Consider the following 18,393-nt stretch of genomic DNA (forward strand, 5'->3'; position numbering starts at 1 on the left):
CCACTAAAAAGTTTTAATCCGCTAAAAGCCAGCCGAAGTAGGATTATGGGCTTTTGGCATGCCATTGATATGCCTGCTCCACACTGGATGGTCTTTGTGGGCCAGGGGTCCATATGCGTATACGTTTTATGGTGATGAAGGTGTGAAAATGGCGAAGGTGTGTGGGTGGGTTATAAAATAAACTTTTAGCGGAAGTTATAAATAAGCAATAAAGGAAGCGAATCGAGCAAAACAAGACTGGCTTGAAGTTTAGGAACTTAAAGAAAATTTAAAGCCAGCGTATCTCATAAATACTGTTTCGTACATAAATCCTAAGCCACATAGCCAGATAACTTAAAAGCCTATCCTCAGGGCAGACAGAATAAAATATCTCGTGTATCCACCCAAGTTATGACAATTAGGTTTGAGTGCTTCGCCTTCGCCCCGAAAATATATACAATAATCGTCTGGATAATGACTCAAGTTCAGAAGAACCATAACCACATTCAAATGCCGTTCCAAGCCTTTTCCGCTTTAAAGGTCGCTCGTATTTATTTATTTATGCGACGGTTTCTTTTGCCTTCCAGCCGGACATTAAAACTCGATTATTTCGATAATAAAAGTTGAGCCAGGAACGTGCATCGGAAGCAAATGGTTGAATTCTAAACTTCAAGAGCGAACAGAGAAGAAACATTAAAAATGAAATTATCGAAACTTGAACTATTTATGAGGGAACAAACACCTAATTGAAAGGAGAGCTGGCAAGGACGAGATTCCATTAATTTCGGGACAATGGAAGTGCCCGAAAAACTTTCGAATTGCCATTTCAATTTTCGTCGTTTTCTTGGAATTTTTACGCTGTTACGCTGCCGTTGGGAAACTTTTCGCTTGCGCAAATAAAATCACAATAAACTAATTGAATTCAGCAAATCGTTTGCCGACAGGAATGTGGAGTGGAGTGGATGGGAGCTGTGCGCGAAATTAATTCAATTGACTAACAATAATAATTTGCACAATAAAAACGGCAACAATTGAATGAGGCAGAGGCGAAACTTGCCTCGAAATTAAATCACACGACACACTCCCTTTCCCAGGGAGGCATCTGCTACGTGCTTTTCTGCTCGAATATCCTGCTCCTGCTCCTGCTACTGCTATTGCTGGCCGAGGCAAAAGTTTTGCTCACTTGTTTTCATGGAATTAATGAATTTGTTATGCAAAATCAGCAGCCAACAGGAAAAGAAAATAGCAACAATAACTTGGTTGAAAGTCAAACAACAACTTAGTGACGCAAACAATAAAAGGCTTTTGGAAACTGTGACAGATGAGAATTATTCTATCGTAATATTCATGTAACCAATCAGAAGGACATCAGTTCAGGAGCATTTAAATGAAATTTAGAGACTGCATGTTAAGCGTTCGTTCAACTCTGCGTATACGCAATATCCGAGTCAGAACCACTTCAGCAAGCATACGACAAGTTTCCTCACAGATCCGTTCCTTTTTTCGGTTTGGTTTCACTCTGGCTCTTCGCAAATAACCTCGGGCACGTTTTCTGGCTAACTGCTTACAAGTCCGGCCCGGCATTATTCCCCCACCCTCACATCACATCTCATTTTTATACGGCAACAATGCCGGCTCCTTGTACAACACTTACACTTAAATCCCAATTCGTTTCGGGTGCAGGAATCACAGCACAGCTCAGATATCGCCAGCAAGGATGTGTGGCGGGGAGCACTTACTTAACATGCATGTATGGATATTTTATTGATACGCAACTGTGAGTGCCGCTGGGCGATTGGACGGAAGGATGGAAAAGGACTCTGACTTGGAGATCGAGAGTGGAGTGTGGCGTGTGGAATTGGGGAAGTGTGGGGGTGACTGGAAATAAAAATGAAAATGTGTTGTGAGGCCTTTAATGCGTTTCGCAAGCATTTTGGGTTCTTGCCTCGAGGAGTCTTACGCACAAACACTGTTACAGGAGGCGAGCACAAAAGTGGAATGGCCCAATAAATGGCCATTGGCCAAGGACCGAACACTCGTAAGGATTCTGCTGCAGTCATCTGGGGACCACAGCCGGCAAGTCATATGGAAAACTCTTTGAGGTTCTATTCTCACATTACAGGTTTCCACCCTCATTTACAATAGATGTTGAAACTCGACAGTAACTGAAGGAAACCAGGAAACCATTTCCATATTTATTTAAAATTTTCAATAGCCTTTTAGTAGCCATTACCAATAATTTAATTCTTTATTCAATAAAGAGTTTCAACCCAAGTTGGTATATATTTTCCGACAAGAGTATCTGCAATTCCTCAGAATCTGACCATTACCTTTTTTCCCACTTCTCCCAATTTGCTCAGCTCGTACGTCAAGAGTGTTCATTCATCTTCCTTCGCCGGGATTTTGCTACCAGACCGGCAACAACAATCAATAAAATTGAAGATTTGCCTTTTTCGCCCAGCCACACAAAAGTCATGCCAGATGCTGCCCGGATCTGGCCCATCCTCCTTTATATATCGGTTCGAAGCTCGAACATATATATAGAAAGCGAGTGAAAGGCTGTCATGGAATTTGCAAATGCCGACTGATTAATGACGCAATAATTGCCGGCACACGCAGTCCGTCCGAAATGTATTTAAGTTTCTGTTTTGTTTTCGCCCAAAAAGGCAAACAAAGTGTTAAAAAATTGACTTTTGTGATGCCATTGGCAAGAGGGATCAATGGCAGCTCGTTTTTTGGGCCATTTGATAGGATTATTATCGTGTTCTTAGCCCTTTTGGCATTTGATTTTGCGGAAAGCTTTCAAGACGCCTTCCAAAGTTCCATTTCGTTACGTTCAATTTACCAAATTGCTTGAGTGGCGAGTGAAAATTTCAACTACTTTCCCCATCTAGGGTTTTCCATTTTCTATTAGCGCATTGAACTCTTCGGGGCTGGAAGATGTTAGGGGCTTGAGTCTATCCGAGCCCCTTAATGATGATTTATATTTGCTTTGAGCCTCGGATGGGCTGGTTAATTAGGCCAGTTAAGCTACTGTGGTTTTCGGGCATCAAATGAATTTCAATTTCGGCAATGATAGCTGGCACTTTAAATGGTCTTCTGATTGAAGCTCATTGATGTGCGTTCCAGATACCGATTTGGAGTAGGGTTCTGGGTCATCGGTTTATTGAATTGAAATAGAGCCGATGCATTCCAAATAAAGCCATTTAAATCTGGTTCTGTTTCTAAGATACTGTAGCTCATCTCCCACTCTATTAGTGATGACTCTACGAAATGATGCCATCAAGAGCTTAGCCTGAAATCCCTTCAGGACCTGGGATCCCCGAAGCACAGTTGTGTGTCCTGCCATATAGTATAATCGCACGCAGCCCAAACAAAGGATAATTAGCAAAAGAAGGAGATAAAGGGATCCAGTCCTCGGAAGGTGTTGAAAATTATGCATAAGAGAGAAAACGGAAATGAAGTACAAATTTCCTAGCTGCTACGATTTATGTTGGCCGGATATCCCAAAGGATATCTTCTGAGGATACTGCAGGTGATGCCGGTTGCCGGGCGCGCTAATTTGTTAAGCTCGCCTACACATTGGTAGCAGAACCAGGACCACCATACCTCCGGGGAGATCCTGGAAAAGGCTTTTGCGGTATTATCATTAGAATTTAAATTGCCTTGCTGATGCTGTTCCTGTTGCCTGCGACTGCGTCGTTAAGGTAAGGGCAAATAATTTGTGGCGCCACCGCTGGCATATTTTTTATGAGCTTATTTACCCTTCCGCCCGACTCCTAATTTAAGCGCCTTTTCTTTAAGCTCTTTTATCTAACTGAATATTTAATTAACCGCACAGCGAGTTACCGTCGACGACGACGAAAAAGTGAAAACTGTGAAAATGTGTACTGGCAACTAGCAACGTACCATATATACAGAAAAGAATTGGGTTAAGCCAACTACAACCTGGAGCCAAAATATTATCCCAGCCGAAGGAAAAGTTTTCTTTCACGTCAGAATCAAAGGGAGAACTTTCGCTTCAGCCTGGGCCATCTATCTATGTATCTTTGGGATGGTTTTTAAGCCATTTTTATCTTATTTAACTTTTATTATCTTGGAGCTTGATAAGGCTTATCTGGCATGTGTTTTGTATGGTGGGCCGATGGCTTTTGTTTCTGTTGCTGCAGTTGGCATTTCGGAATAGTTGTGAACTTTATCAACACGACGAGGCACAATGGGCCAGCACCAGCACCAGCAGTGGGTGGTGCTCCCACCACCACATTCTGTGGTTGGCACGGCATCATCCAGCCATCACCACCCACGCACCACCCATACCTCTGACCTCCCAACCGCATGTCGCTTATAATTTGCTGTAACTTTCTAGCCCACTGTTAACTGACATTTTTGGCTTTTGCGGTTCTCTTTTTTTTTTGCTTGGCCCATGTCATACTTTTTGGGCTAATTTGGCCAGCGACAAACACGTCGGAAAATATGTAATATTATTTCAAGATTTATTTGTGTAGCTGCGGGCCAGATGACATTGAAATCTTGATGTGGATTTATTATCTTGAATGTGGTTCCCTCTGTTCTTATTTTTCAGTTGGTCTGGAATACATTTTTGTTTATGAATTCCTCAATTTATGTTTTCGCTTCTGGTATTTTTGACTGACAATTGTGTGTTGGCCGAAATTGTTTGTGGTATCACCACTCATATTCAAGCTAAAATTTGTATTTTCTTTCAAATAAATACGCTTTTTTGACATTCCAACAATGATCAGTCTGACTCCGAAGCCCCCAATTGAAAATTGTAACTTAAATCTAGGCACTCTGCGTATTTCTGTCTTTTATGTATTTCCCTGTTTTTATTGCAGTGACACAGATGCTGTCATGACATTTGCCAATTTTGAGAGAATTGTGTCGAACTGGCCTCTGGAAGAGAATTTAGTTTCTTTTCATGTCGGATTTGCTTCTCGCCTTTTTTTTCCTTTTTGTATTTTTTCTGTTTTTGGTGCAGCTGTCGGAAGATTGTGTTGATTTATTTGATGAAATGCTTTTCTTGGTGGAGCTGTCCAAGCGAAATATTCATGGAAATGCAAATTCCCGGATTGATGGCAACGGACATAAACAAATGTGCAGAGGTGCAGAGATACATATATTTGAATATAGAGCTTCCGATAGATGCAGAAATATTCTTCAAGCTTTAAATTATATTTAAAGTAGATTCTAGACTGATAGAACTTCTCCCCTTTTTTCCTTTCTTTCTTTAAAGATTATTTTTAAATTAATAAAATACCATTTTAAAGTTCCAAACTCTATAATTAAGATGCCCTTCAAAAAAACCTACACAAACTCTGTTTAAATTCCTCCCACTTGCAGGCAAGTCCTGCAATGATAATGCATTTTTAATATGCACAAAATTCTCCTCTGTATATTTTCGTAAAAGGACAAAGATATGACAAAACCTCGGCCAGGAAAATTACAATAAAATGCCGGAGAAAGGCCGGGCTGGGCCGGGGAGGATGGTAGGAAGCTGTGGAGAAGCAGAATAAATAACATTTAGCGTGAACGCCGAGAACATGCGAAAACGTAGTTAACATTGCAAAACAGTAACGAATGAAGTGGAAATGGAATTGAAAGCGCAGCACACACACACACACTTACAGAAAGGACCTCAGCGCAAAAGTATGCTAGAAAAGTCCTAGACAAAACGTCTGTGTGAGTGTGTTCGAGTGTGAGTGAGTGGGGCATCTTTTGTGTTGTTTTGTGTCTGTGTCTGTGTCTCTGTCTCTCTTTTCTGCATTTCCAGCTGCATAAAGTTCGCATTTAATTTCGTTTGTTTTTGAGTTTTTCCTTCTGGCCTCGTATTTTATTTTTCTCCTTTTTTTTTTTGTTTTTTAAAATATCTTCCCGCCCTGTTTTATTGCATGTTTGGCCGCGAGTTATCACACACACTTAGAAGCGATGTAAACATGTCGCAGTGTCTGTGCGGCGTCTGAACTTCTCCACCTTCTCTCCTCCAGAGCACCCACTCTCCTCCATTTTTTTTTCCTTTTTTGAGTGTTCAGCAAACAGGAAGCAGGCAGCCCAACACTGGCACAAATTAAATGCAATAACACCAGAGCAAAAACAAAGCAAAAATAACAAACAGAATGGGAGGGGAAAAAAAATAGAAAAACTAGAGAATACTTGTATGAACCTGGAGCTGCTGCAGCGGAAATTCCTGGCAGGATAAAGAGAAGTCGAGTCCTTTCGAGAGGGAGAACAAGGGGGGGAACTAGTGCCACGTTCAAGCAATTATAGTCAAAGTGAAGTTGTAATCTGTGGTGGGTTCTGTGCAGATGGCAATGACAAACAACTCTATCTGGCAAGCGAAAAAAGGGAGCCCTAAGCTTTACGATTGGGGAGATTTTAAGCTCCATATGGAAGCTGTTCTAGGGTTCTATTTCTGATTAAGGATTTCTTAAATCTCCCTTTAATCACAGAACAGAAAACTAAACAGCCTGCATGTCAATCAAGAGCCATCAGTGTATCGCTGATCCGGTCGACACTCCACAGTATGCAACAGAACGTTGCAAGTTGCTTTCGAGTGACACTCCACCGACCGGCAACTCTGCGACTACAGTGCCCATCAAAAAGCAGGACACACACATCTACACACTGTGGTCATTCCTGTCCAGCTGCCGATGGCGGAAAAAAAGCGGAAATGGGAGCAAGCCAGACAGGAGCAGCCAAGCCAAGCCTCCTGGTCAATCGTCAGCGTTTGGCGTCCAAGTCAAGGGCCATTGCCTTCCCCTCAAGTGGGGCATGCCCCTCCCGTCAGAGTCTTTGTTTTTGTTTCTGTTGCTGTGTAAACTTTTTCCTCTCCCATTCCCGCCACGCCTTCTACTTTTTTTTTTTTTGGCCACGCTTTGCGCGGAAATGTAAATTAATTGGTCTAACAAAGTGCACTTCAATAGTGCTGCGGGCATGTGTTTTCCTCCAGTTGTTGCTGTTGTTAGAGTTGTTTGGGGGAGTTTTTTGATTCTGGCTGGCCGACGATCATTAAAGTTTCGAGTGCCCCATAATGCTGCCAGGCAGCCAGCATACAAGTTCTGAGAGCCTCTCCCTCCACTCCCTGCGGCTGTTGACTCTTTTGACATTTTCACAATTATTTAAATGGAAATGGGTTTTTCAATGAACCAATACTTCTACGCAGTCAGAAAGAGTTGAAATTTTATAGTTTTTTAAGACCAATTTCCATAATACAAGGCAACAAACCAAAAATCACTTTCATTAACCAAAATACCACGGAAATGCTGCACGCTTCCCAACTAAAACCACAATCCGATCCGGTGATTATAATTTTAAGCTAAATAGACATTTAATGGCCAAGAGAGCTGCCGGCCAAAATCCCCTCCTCCTCCCCCTCAAGTCACGGCACTAATCAAACAGCTTTTCGGGAAACCCACGCAACCACCAACAGCAACAACATCAGGAATTGGTCAGACGACTTCAAGTGCTTCTAACAAACAAACTTCAAAAGCCTACGCATTCTGCCGTTGTTATTTGTTGTGAACTTGTTTCTGTGTCTTTTTTTTGTTTTTGGTTACTTGTTGCTCAGCCGCCGCCGCCGCCACTTTTGTTTCTGTTTCAGTTTCTGCGCCTCAACAGGTAAAGTCTTATGCCCCACACGTCTTATGTCCAAAGTGTTGTCAAGTATTCGGCGGGTTGACATTTGTTGTCTGTTTGGGTCTCTGCTTGTTGACCAATGTCGTCGTCTCCCACACTGGGAGTCTGGTGTTCCGGAGCCTCAAAGGTGTGGAAATCTTGTCTTGAATGAGCATTTCCCCGCTTCGGAACATTCGATTGTGTTGTCAGTCGGTGAATAATCGGCTTTCACCCTATCCCCCCTCACTAATCTAGTTTCTTCGGCTCTAAATCGTGTTAACACATCTGGGGACTTGACTTGGGGTCTGCTCCCCCGGGTCTTGAAAGTTTTTCAATCTTATTTTCGCTTAATTATTCAAGCTTCCGTATGGCTCTTTTTAATAAAAGGTAGACACTTTCGAGTGTCCTCCACTTTAAGCAGATAATTATCTGGGTTAAGGCTGAGTTACGACATAATAATGGGCTAGAAGAATTTGGTTATCTTCGGCAAGGTCCAAGTTCTGGTAGAGCGTGATAACATATTTCTAGAGATTATATCTTATGGATCACGTGGTTTTTGATGAGAATAACTTAGGATTTTCTTAACATTTTTAAACTTGAATAAGATGCTATTGTAACACCCATTATTCCTTATATCTTATTGCATTGCAGGATTAAAAAATTATTAAACCTCTTTGAAGATTCTATTACACTTTCCACAACTTTTTAACAAATCACATTCAGCTTAACACTTTAAAATTGTCATGTTTGTTTGAGTTTAGAAATGTTTTTTTTTGAGATTTTGTTTTTTTTCCAGATTACTAGACACTTAGGGCGAATATGTGGTTATAGGTGAGCAAGTGTAATTTTTGTACAATTTTTCCGGTGATTCAAAATTTCAATTTCACTTAACGCGAAACGCTCACAACAACACAGTCTCGTGCGGTCGAGTGAAATATGTGTGCATAATTAATGCACATTTCACTTTAAAATGCACAGGCACACACACACTAGCATGCACTCACACTCACACACACTCACACTCACACACACTTATGCACAAAGAGAAAATGGCGACGGCTGTGACGCCTTTTCCGCCATTTGCTTTGAGCTGAGATTTGTGTTTAATTGTTGCATGGCGAATTCAATTTGCATGTGTGCAACATTGTTGCACTTGCGAGAGTGTGTGTCTGTGTCTGGGAATGCAATCTGGGAGTGCAATGCACGCCCCAAAGTAGGCAGTGTTTGTTGAGTCTTGGGTCTTAGGGCCAAAAAAAACTATTATTTTGAAAAGAAATGTTTCATTTTTGTTTATTTCTTTTTGTTGCATTTTCATTACGTTTTCTGTTTGGATTAATTGAGAACCGTTTTAATTTTTAATGTTCACAAAACCGGAACCGGGTAAAAAATTGAGCCGCTTGGCGTTTTCCCGTTTCCGTTAAACACGCGCGACCGGGCGCATCTCAAAACACGAACTGGGGTCTGAAAACCGAATCTGAAAACTCGGCGCCAGCATCCCAGCAGCGACGCCGGCTGCTGCGCTAACTGCGGCAGCGGCAGCGACGCCAGCTGGCCGAGTTATCCGAAATAGCCAAAGTTCGTTCGTCTATCGGAATCGACAGTGCGCTTCGTAGCCTCTCGGCCATCGGATTTTCTTCGGCGAGTCGGGCATTTTCCGAGAAAACAAAAACAGAGAGCGAAAATGAAAACAGAGCCCCCGCGGAAGTCTACTATTGCGGGAGCAACTCTCCAAAATGAGAGAATCTCACACACCTGGGAGAGGAAACAGCCGGCTCTGCGTCCCGCTATTAAACTACCGGCATAATAAACAAAAACAGTGGATGCCAGATTTGCACAAACGACTACAGGAGCACCCTTTAATTTTCAAATAATTATATTGAAAATTGTATAGATTTAAATTTTAGGACTAATAGTAATTATATTTATATTTATATTAATTATTAAAAAAAAAAAACAAATGTATCAATGCAAAAACAAATATATATAATATATTGGAGCCTTTTATATAAAATAAAATAAAATAAAAACGGGAAAATATTATTTAAAATCTTAAAACTTTTATTAGGAATAAGTATTTTTACTCCACACTTTCTCATATTAGAAGTGGAGACATTTCTCTATCCCACTATTCCTTCAATGGAGAGTGCCAAGTAAGCTTTTTGGAAGGAAAATGAGTCGGCGCAGGGGAAATTTGTTGGGAAACAAACTAATACGGGGAAAAGTCCCTTTGAAAGGACATTAGTCGGTATACAAACCAGGACAGAAAGTTTATATTTTGAATATTGAGTTGAAAACAAAATTTAAAACAAACACAAACAATTTATTTATTCTTTTTTGCGCATAAGTTAATAAGTGTATACATTATTAAAGACTTGAATTTAAAAAGGATTTCTTGAAGGCGTTACAAAAAGAGAAACAGAACATGTATTACAAGGACGAATAGATAATCCCTACAGAAAACCCCCCAAAAACCGAACAATTTAATTTTCTAGCCAAATTTACATCCGCACCCCTGATAATGTAGCAATAAAATTAATTATAATTTAATTGAAATAGGAAGGAAGGAAAACTGAAAGACAAAGGCCGGAATATTGAAAAGAAAAGCGAGAAAGCATCTTACAATAATTATCTTAAATAGGCGAATGTAATTACCGCAAAAGTTGAGGCATGGAACAATGGCTGGGACGCTCCCCAGCCCTTCTAAAGCCGTCTCCCCCTGCTCCAGTACTCCTCCCCCAGTCCGGCCGCAGAGCACTCCGTATAAACAAACAAACAGACGCCAGAAAAGGCACTTGAGGAGCGCACGCCGCACTGAACTCTCGAGAATATTGTAAGTAGTACGCCGGAGGAGAGATAGGATGATGGCGCCGGGAAATGGAAGGGGGATAGATGTCACTAATAAGTGCATCCAGCAAGTGGGCAAGCCTCGGTGCCAATTCTGATTGCATCTGCCGGAGCATCAAGTGGACATCTCATATAGACTCCCATCATTATGGGCAAGTTCAAGTGGATCGAAACTTGAAAGTATAAACCAACAGGATCCCCCACCACATCTTATCCGGAGAGATAAAAGCAATTAGGGAAATTAAAGAAAACTTTTGTGAATCGAGGAGTCATTGGGGCACAATTTGACTTAAATAGGGCAATGCAATAAAGTCTAGAATCTACAAGGTCATTAACCAATTCCAAAAATAAGTTTCAAATAGGAGAGCAGTCTGCTTTACTTTTCTTGAAAAGATTATATCCTCATCCCAGAGATCTCTGAGATCATCTCACTACGAGCTGGAATAGCTTACAATTAGCTCCAATAAATCGCATTATTGCTCATCATCTTCATGAAGAAAATTTATAATCTGTTTACAGTCTTCTTTAAATTATAAAAGAAAGCATGTATCATTATGTCAGCAGCAGGGTGTATTCAAAATAAACCACCAGAAAGATAAAGAAGAGGTCACCTACCTTGAACATTAATGGATTGCGTTCAATGTCGGACTCCGCATTCTCACAAAGTGTTTCCGTTTCCGAAAGAAAAGCAAGGAACTGTCGAAAAAAAAGGTTACTTTTAGCTTCTCCAGGACATATTCTTTTAAAAACTTACCTGATCCATGGCTCTATCAAATGATTGTAGATTGTGGACAGCAGCATGCAGTTGTTTTCCGCGATTGATGACTCCATTGTTCAAGTTGGCATAGCTGTTGGAAGGATTAAGGAATAAGTTATCTTTGTCATAACAAGGATTAAAACTAATTTATTTAGTATATGGAATTGGAAATATAATTCAAATGATTCCACATACTATATATAAGAGCAAAGAGTTGAAAAACGTGTAACTTATAGTCGTATTTTATTAATCTTCATGAAATCCTAATCCTTCATGCAAACTATCATATATTATTTTTAATCCTGGCTACCTAGAATCAACTTTGTTTCCCCCTCCGCCCAACTCACCGCTGATTGATGGCCTCCGTCATCTTTTTGATCCTGGTGGTATCGTCATTGGGATAGACTGCAATCAGTTTCTGAGTCAGCTCGTTGAATAAGTCGAAGTGTTGCTTGTTCTGGTGCAGCTCGGCGTGGAAGGACTATCGGAGGAGAAATTAAGATGGATGGCAATCTCAAACAGATTTAAAGCAATTTAAGGGGTCTGCGTACCTTTTGCTCCTTTTGCTGCGCCTCCAGGATGTCGGCTGTGGTGGCAATGGTGCCCATCCGCTCGGCTCTCTGTTCCATCCTGGTGAGCCACTTCTCGAGCTCCACGCGCTTGGCCTCGAACCTGCGGTTAATTAGGGGAGGTGTTGGGGGTTAAGTGGTTAAGCTTCCTGGCTAAGAGGCGACACCTACCGCTGTGAGTCGCTCAGCATGTTCTTCAGCTGGGCAGCCCGCTGCAGGACACATTGCGAGGTCTCGTCCCAGTGTTCTCGCAGTCGGGTAACTGTTGAGGGTTCAACAAAATTAGTCATGTGCTCTTTATAAAGGCCATAAGTATTGTAAGTGGCAGTTAAATGAAAATATTAAGTAACCGGATTAAGAATAAATCATTAAACAAAGATTAGCCAGAGTTTATTGCCTTTCTCTCCGATTCACTGCCCGACCATGCAATTTAGTAGGAATAGTAACTTCGTTAGCAATTTGCCTTATCAGCTGGCTCGGATTCGGATTCGGATTCGTGTGTGTGCTGTTAGGGGTTAAGCTGGGCGCCCTGTGCGGGTTTCGGGTCAGATTCGGGTTCGGGTTAAGTTACAACACAAACGCACTCCTTGTGGGGTTCGGTTCGGTTACCTTTCAGGCAGCAACGCATATAATCTAAGTCCGCTGAACAGTGCGGTGCTAAGGAGAACTGTTTCAGCTCTACAGGTCCAAAATCAAGAAGAAATAGAAATATTAAACCAAAAGTGATAGAACAGGCCGTTGGAGAAGGTTTCACCAAGTTATTTCGAAAAGAAAGAATATAAATATTTAATTTGTCCCTAAAAGAGTGAAATCATAGAAAAATGTCCTTGAATTTCAAGCCAATATTGTCAATTATATTGCCTATTTTATAAAATAAAATATAATTACTATAATTATGCCTTCTTAAAAATAAATTAAATATAAATGAACCTTACTTCGGACTACTTCCAAAGAGGCATTTCATTTTATTAAAATATACACTTTTGAAGTCAAACTTTGACGTCCAACCCTTCTTCGAGAAACCTTACCCTGTATGCCCCCGTTAGAGTTTTGGGCGAGCTGGGTCTCATCGTGCGAGGATCGTCGTCGCATCCGCAGCTCCTCCCGGGACAGACCCCCTCCGGCGACCTGTGCGGCAGCAGCAGCAGCGGCTGCTGCAGCGGCGGCGGCTGCGGCCCGCGACTGCGCCTGATGCTGCAGCAGAGCGGCGGCGGCGGCGGAGCCCGGGGACTGCCCCATATTGTGCACCACCTGGGGCGGTATGTTACCCAGGAGCTGCTGGCGGATCTGCTCGCGGAACTCGCTGCTCAGCGGCATCGGCTGCTGGGGTCCTGGAGGTCCTTGACTTGCGCCATTGACAGTTGCGGAAGGATTCCCGCTCGCAGCAGATGCAGCGGCCACGGCATTCAGGTTGTTCTGGAACCGATGACGGCTGTACTGCAGCTCCAGGGGTAGGTTGCGGTCCAGGGATCGCATGTGGTGCTCGATGGTGGATCGCATGGACTGCTCCACCTGGGAGTTGGAGCTCGAGGAGGAGGAGTTGTGCATGGATTGTTGCTGGGCCTGGGCCCTCAGTTGCTTCAGTTCCTCCAGTGATTGTCGCGAGTCCCCCGCTCGGCCCTCGTCCAACGAGAGGTTCCTTTCGTAGTTGGCGGTTCTCAGGTTCACGGATCCCCCGCCCAGATGGCGGGTTCCCGCCGCCAGACTGGCCTTGAAGCTCAGATCGAAGTTGTTCTGCACCGCGGCTTCCAGGTTCCTCAGGTTCATCTGCTCCTGCATGGCCCTCTCCATGTTCCGGAGACCGCTCTCGATGCCCCGCAGAGCGTCCTCCGATCCGAACTCTTCCGTGGGCGAAGCTATGTTGGCCCGCTGATTCGATTTCTTCACCTCGCTGGCCCGGGTGGGGGCTGGAGAGGGCACCGGGTTGAGGCCGTTCTTAGAGCTCTGTTCGCTGAGGGCGGCCACTGCCGACTGGAGCACCAGGGGCGGCGGTGGGGGTGGCATTTCGAAGGGATTGGAGCACCTCCGGGCGGCCATGCCTTCGGCGGAGAGGGTCGAGTGCTTCTCCGGAGGCGGCGGCGGCTTATCCTTGAACTTCATGCCCGCCAGGGGGGAGTTCTGGGCCGAGCTTTGTGCGGAGCTGTGGGCGGAGGCCGGCTTCCGGGGCAGTGGGGGCGGTTGCCTGAGGGGCGGAGGCAGGCTGGGCACCACCATCGGCTGGCTGTCGGGAAGACTCTTGAGACTGTGCCGCTTCGGCGGAATCTCCGGCGGTGCGTTCCGATCGCTGGATCCTCTGGCGGGAATCGCCGGAACCGGGCGACTCTGCGAGGGCGGCAAGGGGGGCGGGCCGCCGCTCTTGTGGGCCGGCAGGGTGTTGGTTGTGTGCTTGTCCTGGGAGCCCTGCTTTCGGAGCAGCTGCTGGGCTCTCATCGCTGCCTGGGCGGCCAGTTCCGAGTTGATGCGAGGTATCTCAGGTGCGAGTTTGGGGCCACCGGGGTTGGAGTCGTCGCCGCCGCCCATCGTGGGCGGTATGGGGGGCGGTGGCTTGGCAGTCATGGCGCTTATTGTTCCGTGCTATCTGTGCGTTGCGGGGCTCAGTTTCGGATGCTTCGTTCGATTGTTTCGGATTTAATTATTATTCACTTCACTTTATGTGCATTATCACGTGCCGCATTATGTGCGTTTCATTGGTTTTATTGGTTCGATTGGCCCTCGGCTCAATTAGAGTCGGGATAAATATTTATAAAAAAGCGTATAAAAAAGCGGCACTGTTGACATTGGTAAAACGGTAAACGTTAATGGTAAACAGAGGGTCCTTGCTTGCTCTCCCCACCCACCCACCTCTCTCTCTCTCTCTCTGAATCTCTCTTTCTGGTTTGTTTATAAAACGTGCCGGAAACTTAAATTTGGCACCGGCCACAAGCAAATACGGCCAAAGAGCAAAACAAATACAAGAGACTGGACTGGACTGGACTGGCCTGGCCCTTACTCTTTAAACTTCTCTCTCTTTCTAAAGAAAGTTTTCTCTTTGGAGAGTTTGTACAAAAGTCTCTTTGCCGCACACCTTGGCGTTTTCACCACACTTTTTGGCTTTTCCTGCGCCGGCTGTTTTCTCATTGCATACGTTTTGGCGCTGTCTGCTTTTCCGGCTCATTCGCCGCGTACAGTGAGCACTTGATAGAGGGGATTTCTATTTCGAAATCAAATATCTTACAAGCAAGTCACAGTTGCTATTTATTATAATATTTATTTATTTTTATTTACTAAGCCTTTCAACTAATTATGGTGTCTACTGCTAATGTAACTTATAGTCAGTGACGTTAGTAGCCTCCTTGGAGGACTAACGTCCTGCATACGAAATCAGCATACAAATGGCAATTTTTTCACGCACCAAGGAGTCTGGGCTGCTGCTGCATTTAACTTTTGGCACCAGCACCTGCACCTGCAACAACGTAAACGAGGCGCCACCAGACAAGACATGTTGCGAGCTTCATTGTGGCACAGCCCCTTAAGCTACTTGCCCCTTAAAAACCCTCCATCCAGTCACTTCCGTGGTGGCAGGTGCATTTAACTTCTGCCACAGAAACCGACACGGCAACGGACACTGACATAGCTTCAGATACAGATACATATAGAGATACTTATACATATACAGATACAGATACAGATACAGATACAGATGCGGATATACCGGATATGCCGGCAAACACAAGTGCAGACAACAATGTCGGAACGATGGCCATTTGGCTTACAGCACATTTCAGTTTCAGTTCGAGATTCAGCTGCAGCTTCAGTTTCCACTTGTGATTCCTTTGTTGCCCGCTTGCCACTGTTGCATGCCCCCAGATCCTACCGGAACCGGCTGTCAGTACAGTGCAGCAGGACTAAAAACTATTATCCAGCATAGGGCTTCAGGGGCTCCCACCTGACATCCTTTCTTCCTTCCTTCCGACTGCTGTTGCTGCTGCTGCTGACTTTCAGTTAATAGCGTTCTCGCCGTAATTTTTACTGCCGCGTCTGCCTTATTCTTGATTATGCAGCCGTCACCAGATCCTTTTAATTTATGACAAAAGTTGATTATTTAAAACTTCACTCCCAGCTGGTGCTGGAGCTTGGAGCTTGAGGGAAACTTTGTTTCTGCCATTTTTCGACTGCCTAACAATTGTACTCAATTAGCTGGAGGCTTTGCAGAAAGTTAAGAAAAGCGGATTAGCAGGCTAATGGAATGGGATTGTCCTTAAATTTCTCACTAAATATTCCTCCTTCTCTATTCCCAATAAAATCCATATTAAATGACTACAAATTCCCCAAGTAATCGCCCACTTCGACCTGCATATGTCACCACTTTAACTCAATTACGATTCATGTCCATGAATTAAGTATGTATAATTCCTCAAATCTCGACCACTTATCGACAACATGCTTCGTATTTGGCCAACAACTTTCTTGATTACCACAATAACAAATACGTTTGGCCATTGCCCGCTGGCCGCCCCTTTGGCCGCCCATAAATAGGCTTCAATAAATTCAATACGCACTGTTGCCCCAACTCCCTGCCACTAGCCACTTGCTACTGACTGCTCCGAATATCACAATAATGGCCTCAATAATCGGAGCAATTTTTCCACGACACCCAATTGACACAGCCATTGTTCTAGGCCCAATATCGATCATTAATCATACTTTTGATGTCCCCCCCTCAGCTCACTTTGGCATTTCGACGATTTTTCAATTTAAGTTTTCAGCACGGCTCTTCAGCAGGGGAACAAAAATTTCCCCGCAAATAGCCACAAAACATGCTATGCCCTGAAAACTTTATCCAACTGAGCCAGAGCCAGAGCCAGAACCGGAGCCAGAAGGTGTGGCTGCGGGGTCAGATATATATTATTCAGGGTAGATAGATAAACTATTTTTATACAGAACACGTTCTGTTCTGCCGATGCGATGGATGCGGGCGGCATTCCGCCACTCCACCCCCAAAGTATGCAATGAAGTCAAATAAGTTAAGCTGCGGGCTGGTGTGAAAGTCCTTGTTGTTGTTAGGCTTAGTTGTTGAATGTACACTTTTTGCTTCTGCTGACTAAGATTTTCTTGTATTTGTAGCTTTTGGTTTTTTGTGGCTCTTGTTATAGAGAGACTGCATGGTAGTTATTTTTTTTATTCGAGCTTCCTTGTTTTTGTTTCCATTTTTTCAATTCTTTTCTGGCTTTTTTTTTTGTGCTTCCCATTGCCAGACGCACATGCACACAAGCACACATTCACTCACACACACAAGCACGCCTCAAGTTATGCTTCACATTTTTTCCGCTACTCGCGTCTGCTACTCTTCAGTTCTCCATTCCGTGTAATTTATTGAAACACATTCATTTCTCGCTATGATGTGAGCAACAACAACACCAATCTCTTCAACAATGGTATTATACACAACAACAACAACAATAATAATAAGAACAAGAACAACCAAAACCGCCATGGCTAACACGCCCACTTTATTTAGCCATTTTCCGTTCGTTGTTCGCTCGATTTTTGTTTCGCTGGGAGCGGGGAGCTGCTTTATTGAATATTTATATGCAAATAGCTCCCGAATTTGGCCAACATCCTTTTTTTATTTGATTATTCATCTGTAATGGCATTTCGTATTTTTCTATAATTATTCCAATGGATTTGTGATGGGTCTGGGCCTGGAAGGCTCTTGTAATTTATGTCGCAGGATTATGATGATTTTAATGGCATTTAAATAATATTTAATTTGTTTACTTTGGATAATCTTTTCGGGCTTATTTTAATTTATTTAATAAAAAAGCCTTTTAACTAAATATGAATTATGCTTTTTCCCTAGAGACTTTATTTATTTATTTAATTATTTAATTTGTGTTTTATTGTTATTTTTTTATAGTTTTTATTTATTTTGTTTTATTTACTTTCTTTTGGTCAACTAATATTTTTTTTACACAACATTTGCGGCTTTTTTTGCCACCCTCGCGTTTATTGATTTACAAATACGGCGGCAGGGAAGAGCGAAAGAGAGGGGCGTTCGAGAGATAGAGAGAGAGAGAGAGATGGAGCCACTGGGGGGAGCAGGACAGGGCAGGGCTGCGGAGCAATAAGCCGCCGCAGACACAAAACTTTAAATGCCATTTAGTGGTTTGGCTTTGCTTGGCTCTGGGCCTCTGCCCCTCACACACCAGCCCCCACCCCCCTGAAACTGAAGTCCCACTTGATAGTGGCCAGAATCGCGATTAAATTACAATTTTTCCCGGTTGTATTTTCGGTAATTTTCTCGGCTTTATTCACGCGACGCGCACGATGCAGATATGAATGTGGGATATGGAAATGGATGTGGATGTGGAGTGTATGGAGGAGTGTATCACAACCGTGTGTAAGCAGTCGAAGCCAACGAATGTCCTCGACAGTCGCTCTGAACGCCACGGACCCCAAAAGCGTCCAAAGAGAACGTCCAACTTGGGGAGAGATAGAGAGAGAGCCGTCGAAAGTCACGGCGTATTTCAACACGGCATTACCGTTATCTCTGGCTCTCACCGACGAGCGCTACAATCACCCGACCAGCAACCCCCAAATGGGTAAACAAAAGGTGGCCGGGAGAGGGGGGGAGCT

The 18,393-nt window shown here is 43.5% G+C and overlaps 1 protein-coding gene across 26 annotated transcripts in view; it reads right to left on the reverse strand.

Annotated features, from left to right (window-relative positions):
* Positions 1-18,393, reverse strand: part of LOC6499350 (dystrophin) — a 126,033-nt gene that overhangs the window by 76,477 nt on the left and 31,163 nt on the right. For 19 of the 26 annotated variants that reach the window (XM_014910529.3, XM_014910533.2, XM_001954777.4 and 16 more), the window contains 6 exons: positions 12,388-12,456; positions 11,950-12,040; positions 11,761-11,881; positions 11,557-11,690; positions 11,207-11,300; positions 11,068-11,148 (listed from right to left, as the gene is read on the reverse strand). In XM_014910529.3, coding sequence (XP_014766015.1) covers positions 11,068-11,148; positions 11,207-11,300; positions 11,557-11,690; positions 11,761-11,881; positions 11,950-12,040; positions 12,388-12,456 — 590 coding nt within the window. Of the gene's footprint in view, positions 1-11,067; positions 11,149-11,206; positions 11,301-11,556; positions 11,691-11,760; positions 11,882-11,949; positions 12,041-12,387; positions 12,457-12,806; positions 14,547-18,026; positions 18,212-18,393 lie in introns of those variants that run through there. The other 7 variants (XM_014910532.3, XM_014910530.3, XM_014910536.3 and 4 more) reach the window with 3 other exon arrangements.

This window comes from Drosophila ananassae, chromosome 2L (genome assembly GCF_017639315.1).
Source record: "Drosophila ananassae strain 14024-0371.13 chromosome 2L, ASM1763931v2, whole genome shotgun sequence".
Classification (NCBI taxonomy): domain Eukaryota; kingdom Metazoa; phylum Arthropoda; class Insecta; order Diptera; family Drosophilidae; genus Drosophila; species Drosophila ananassae.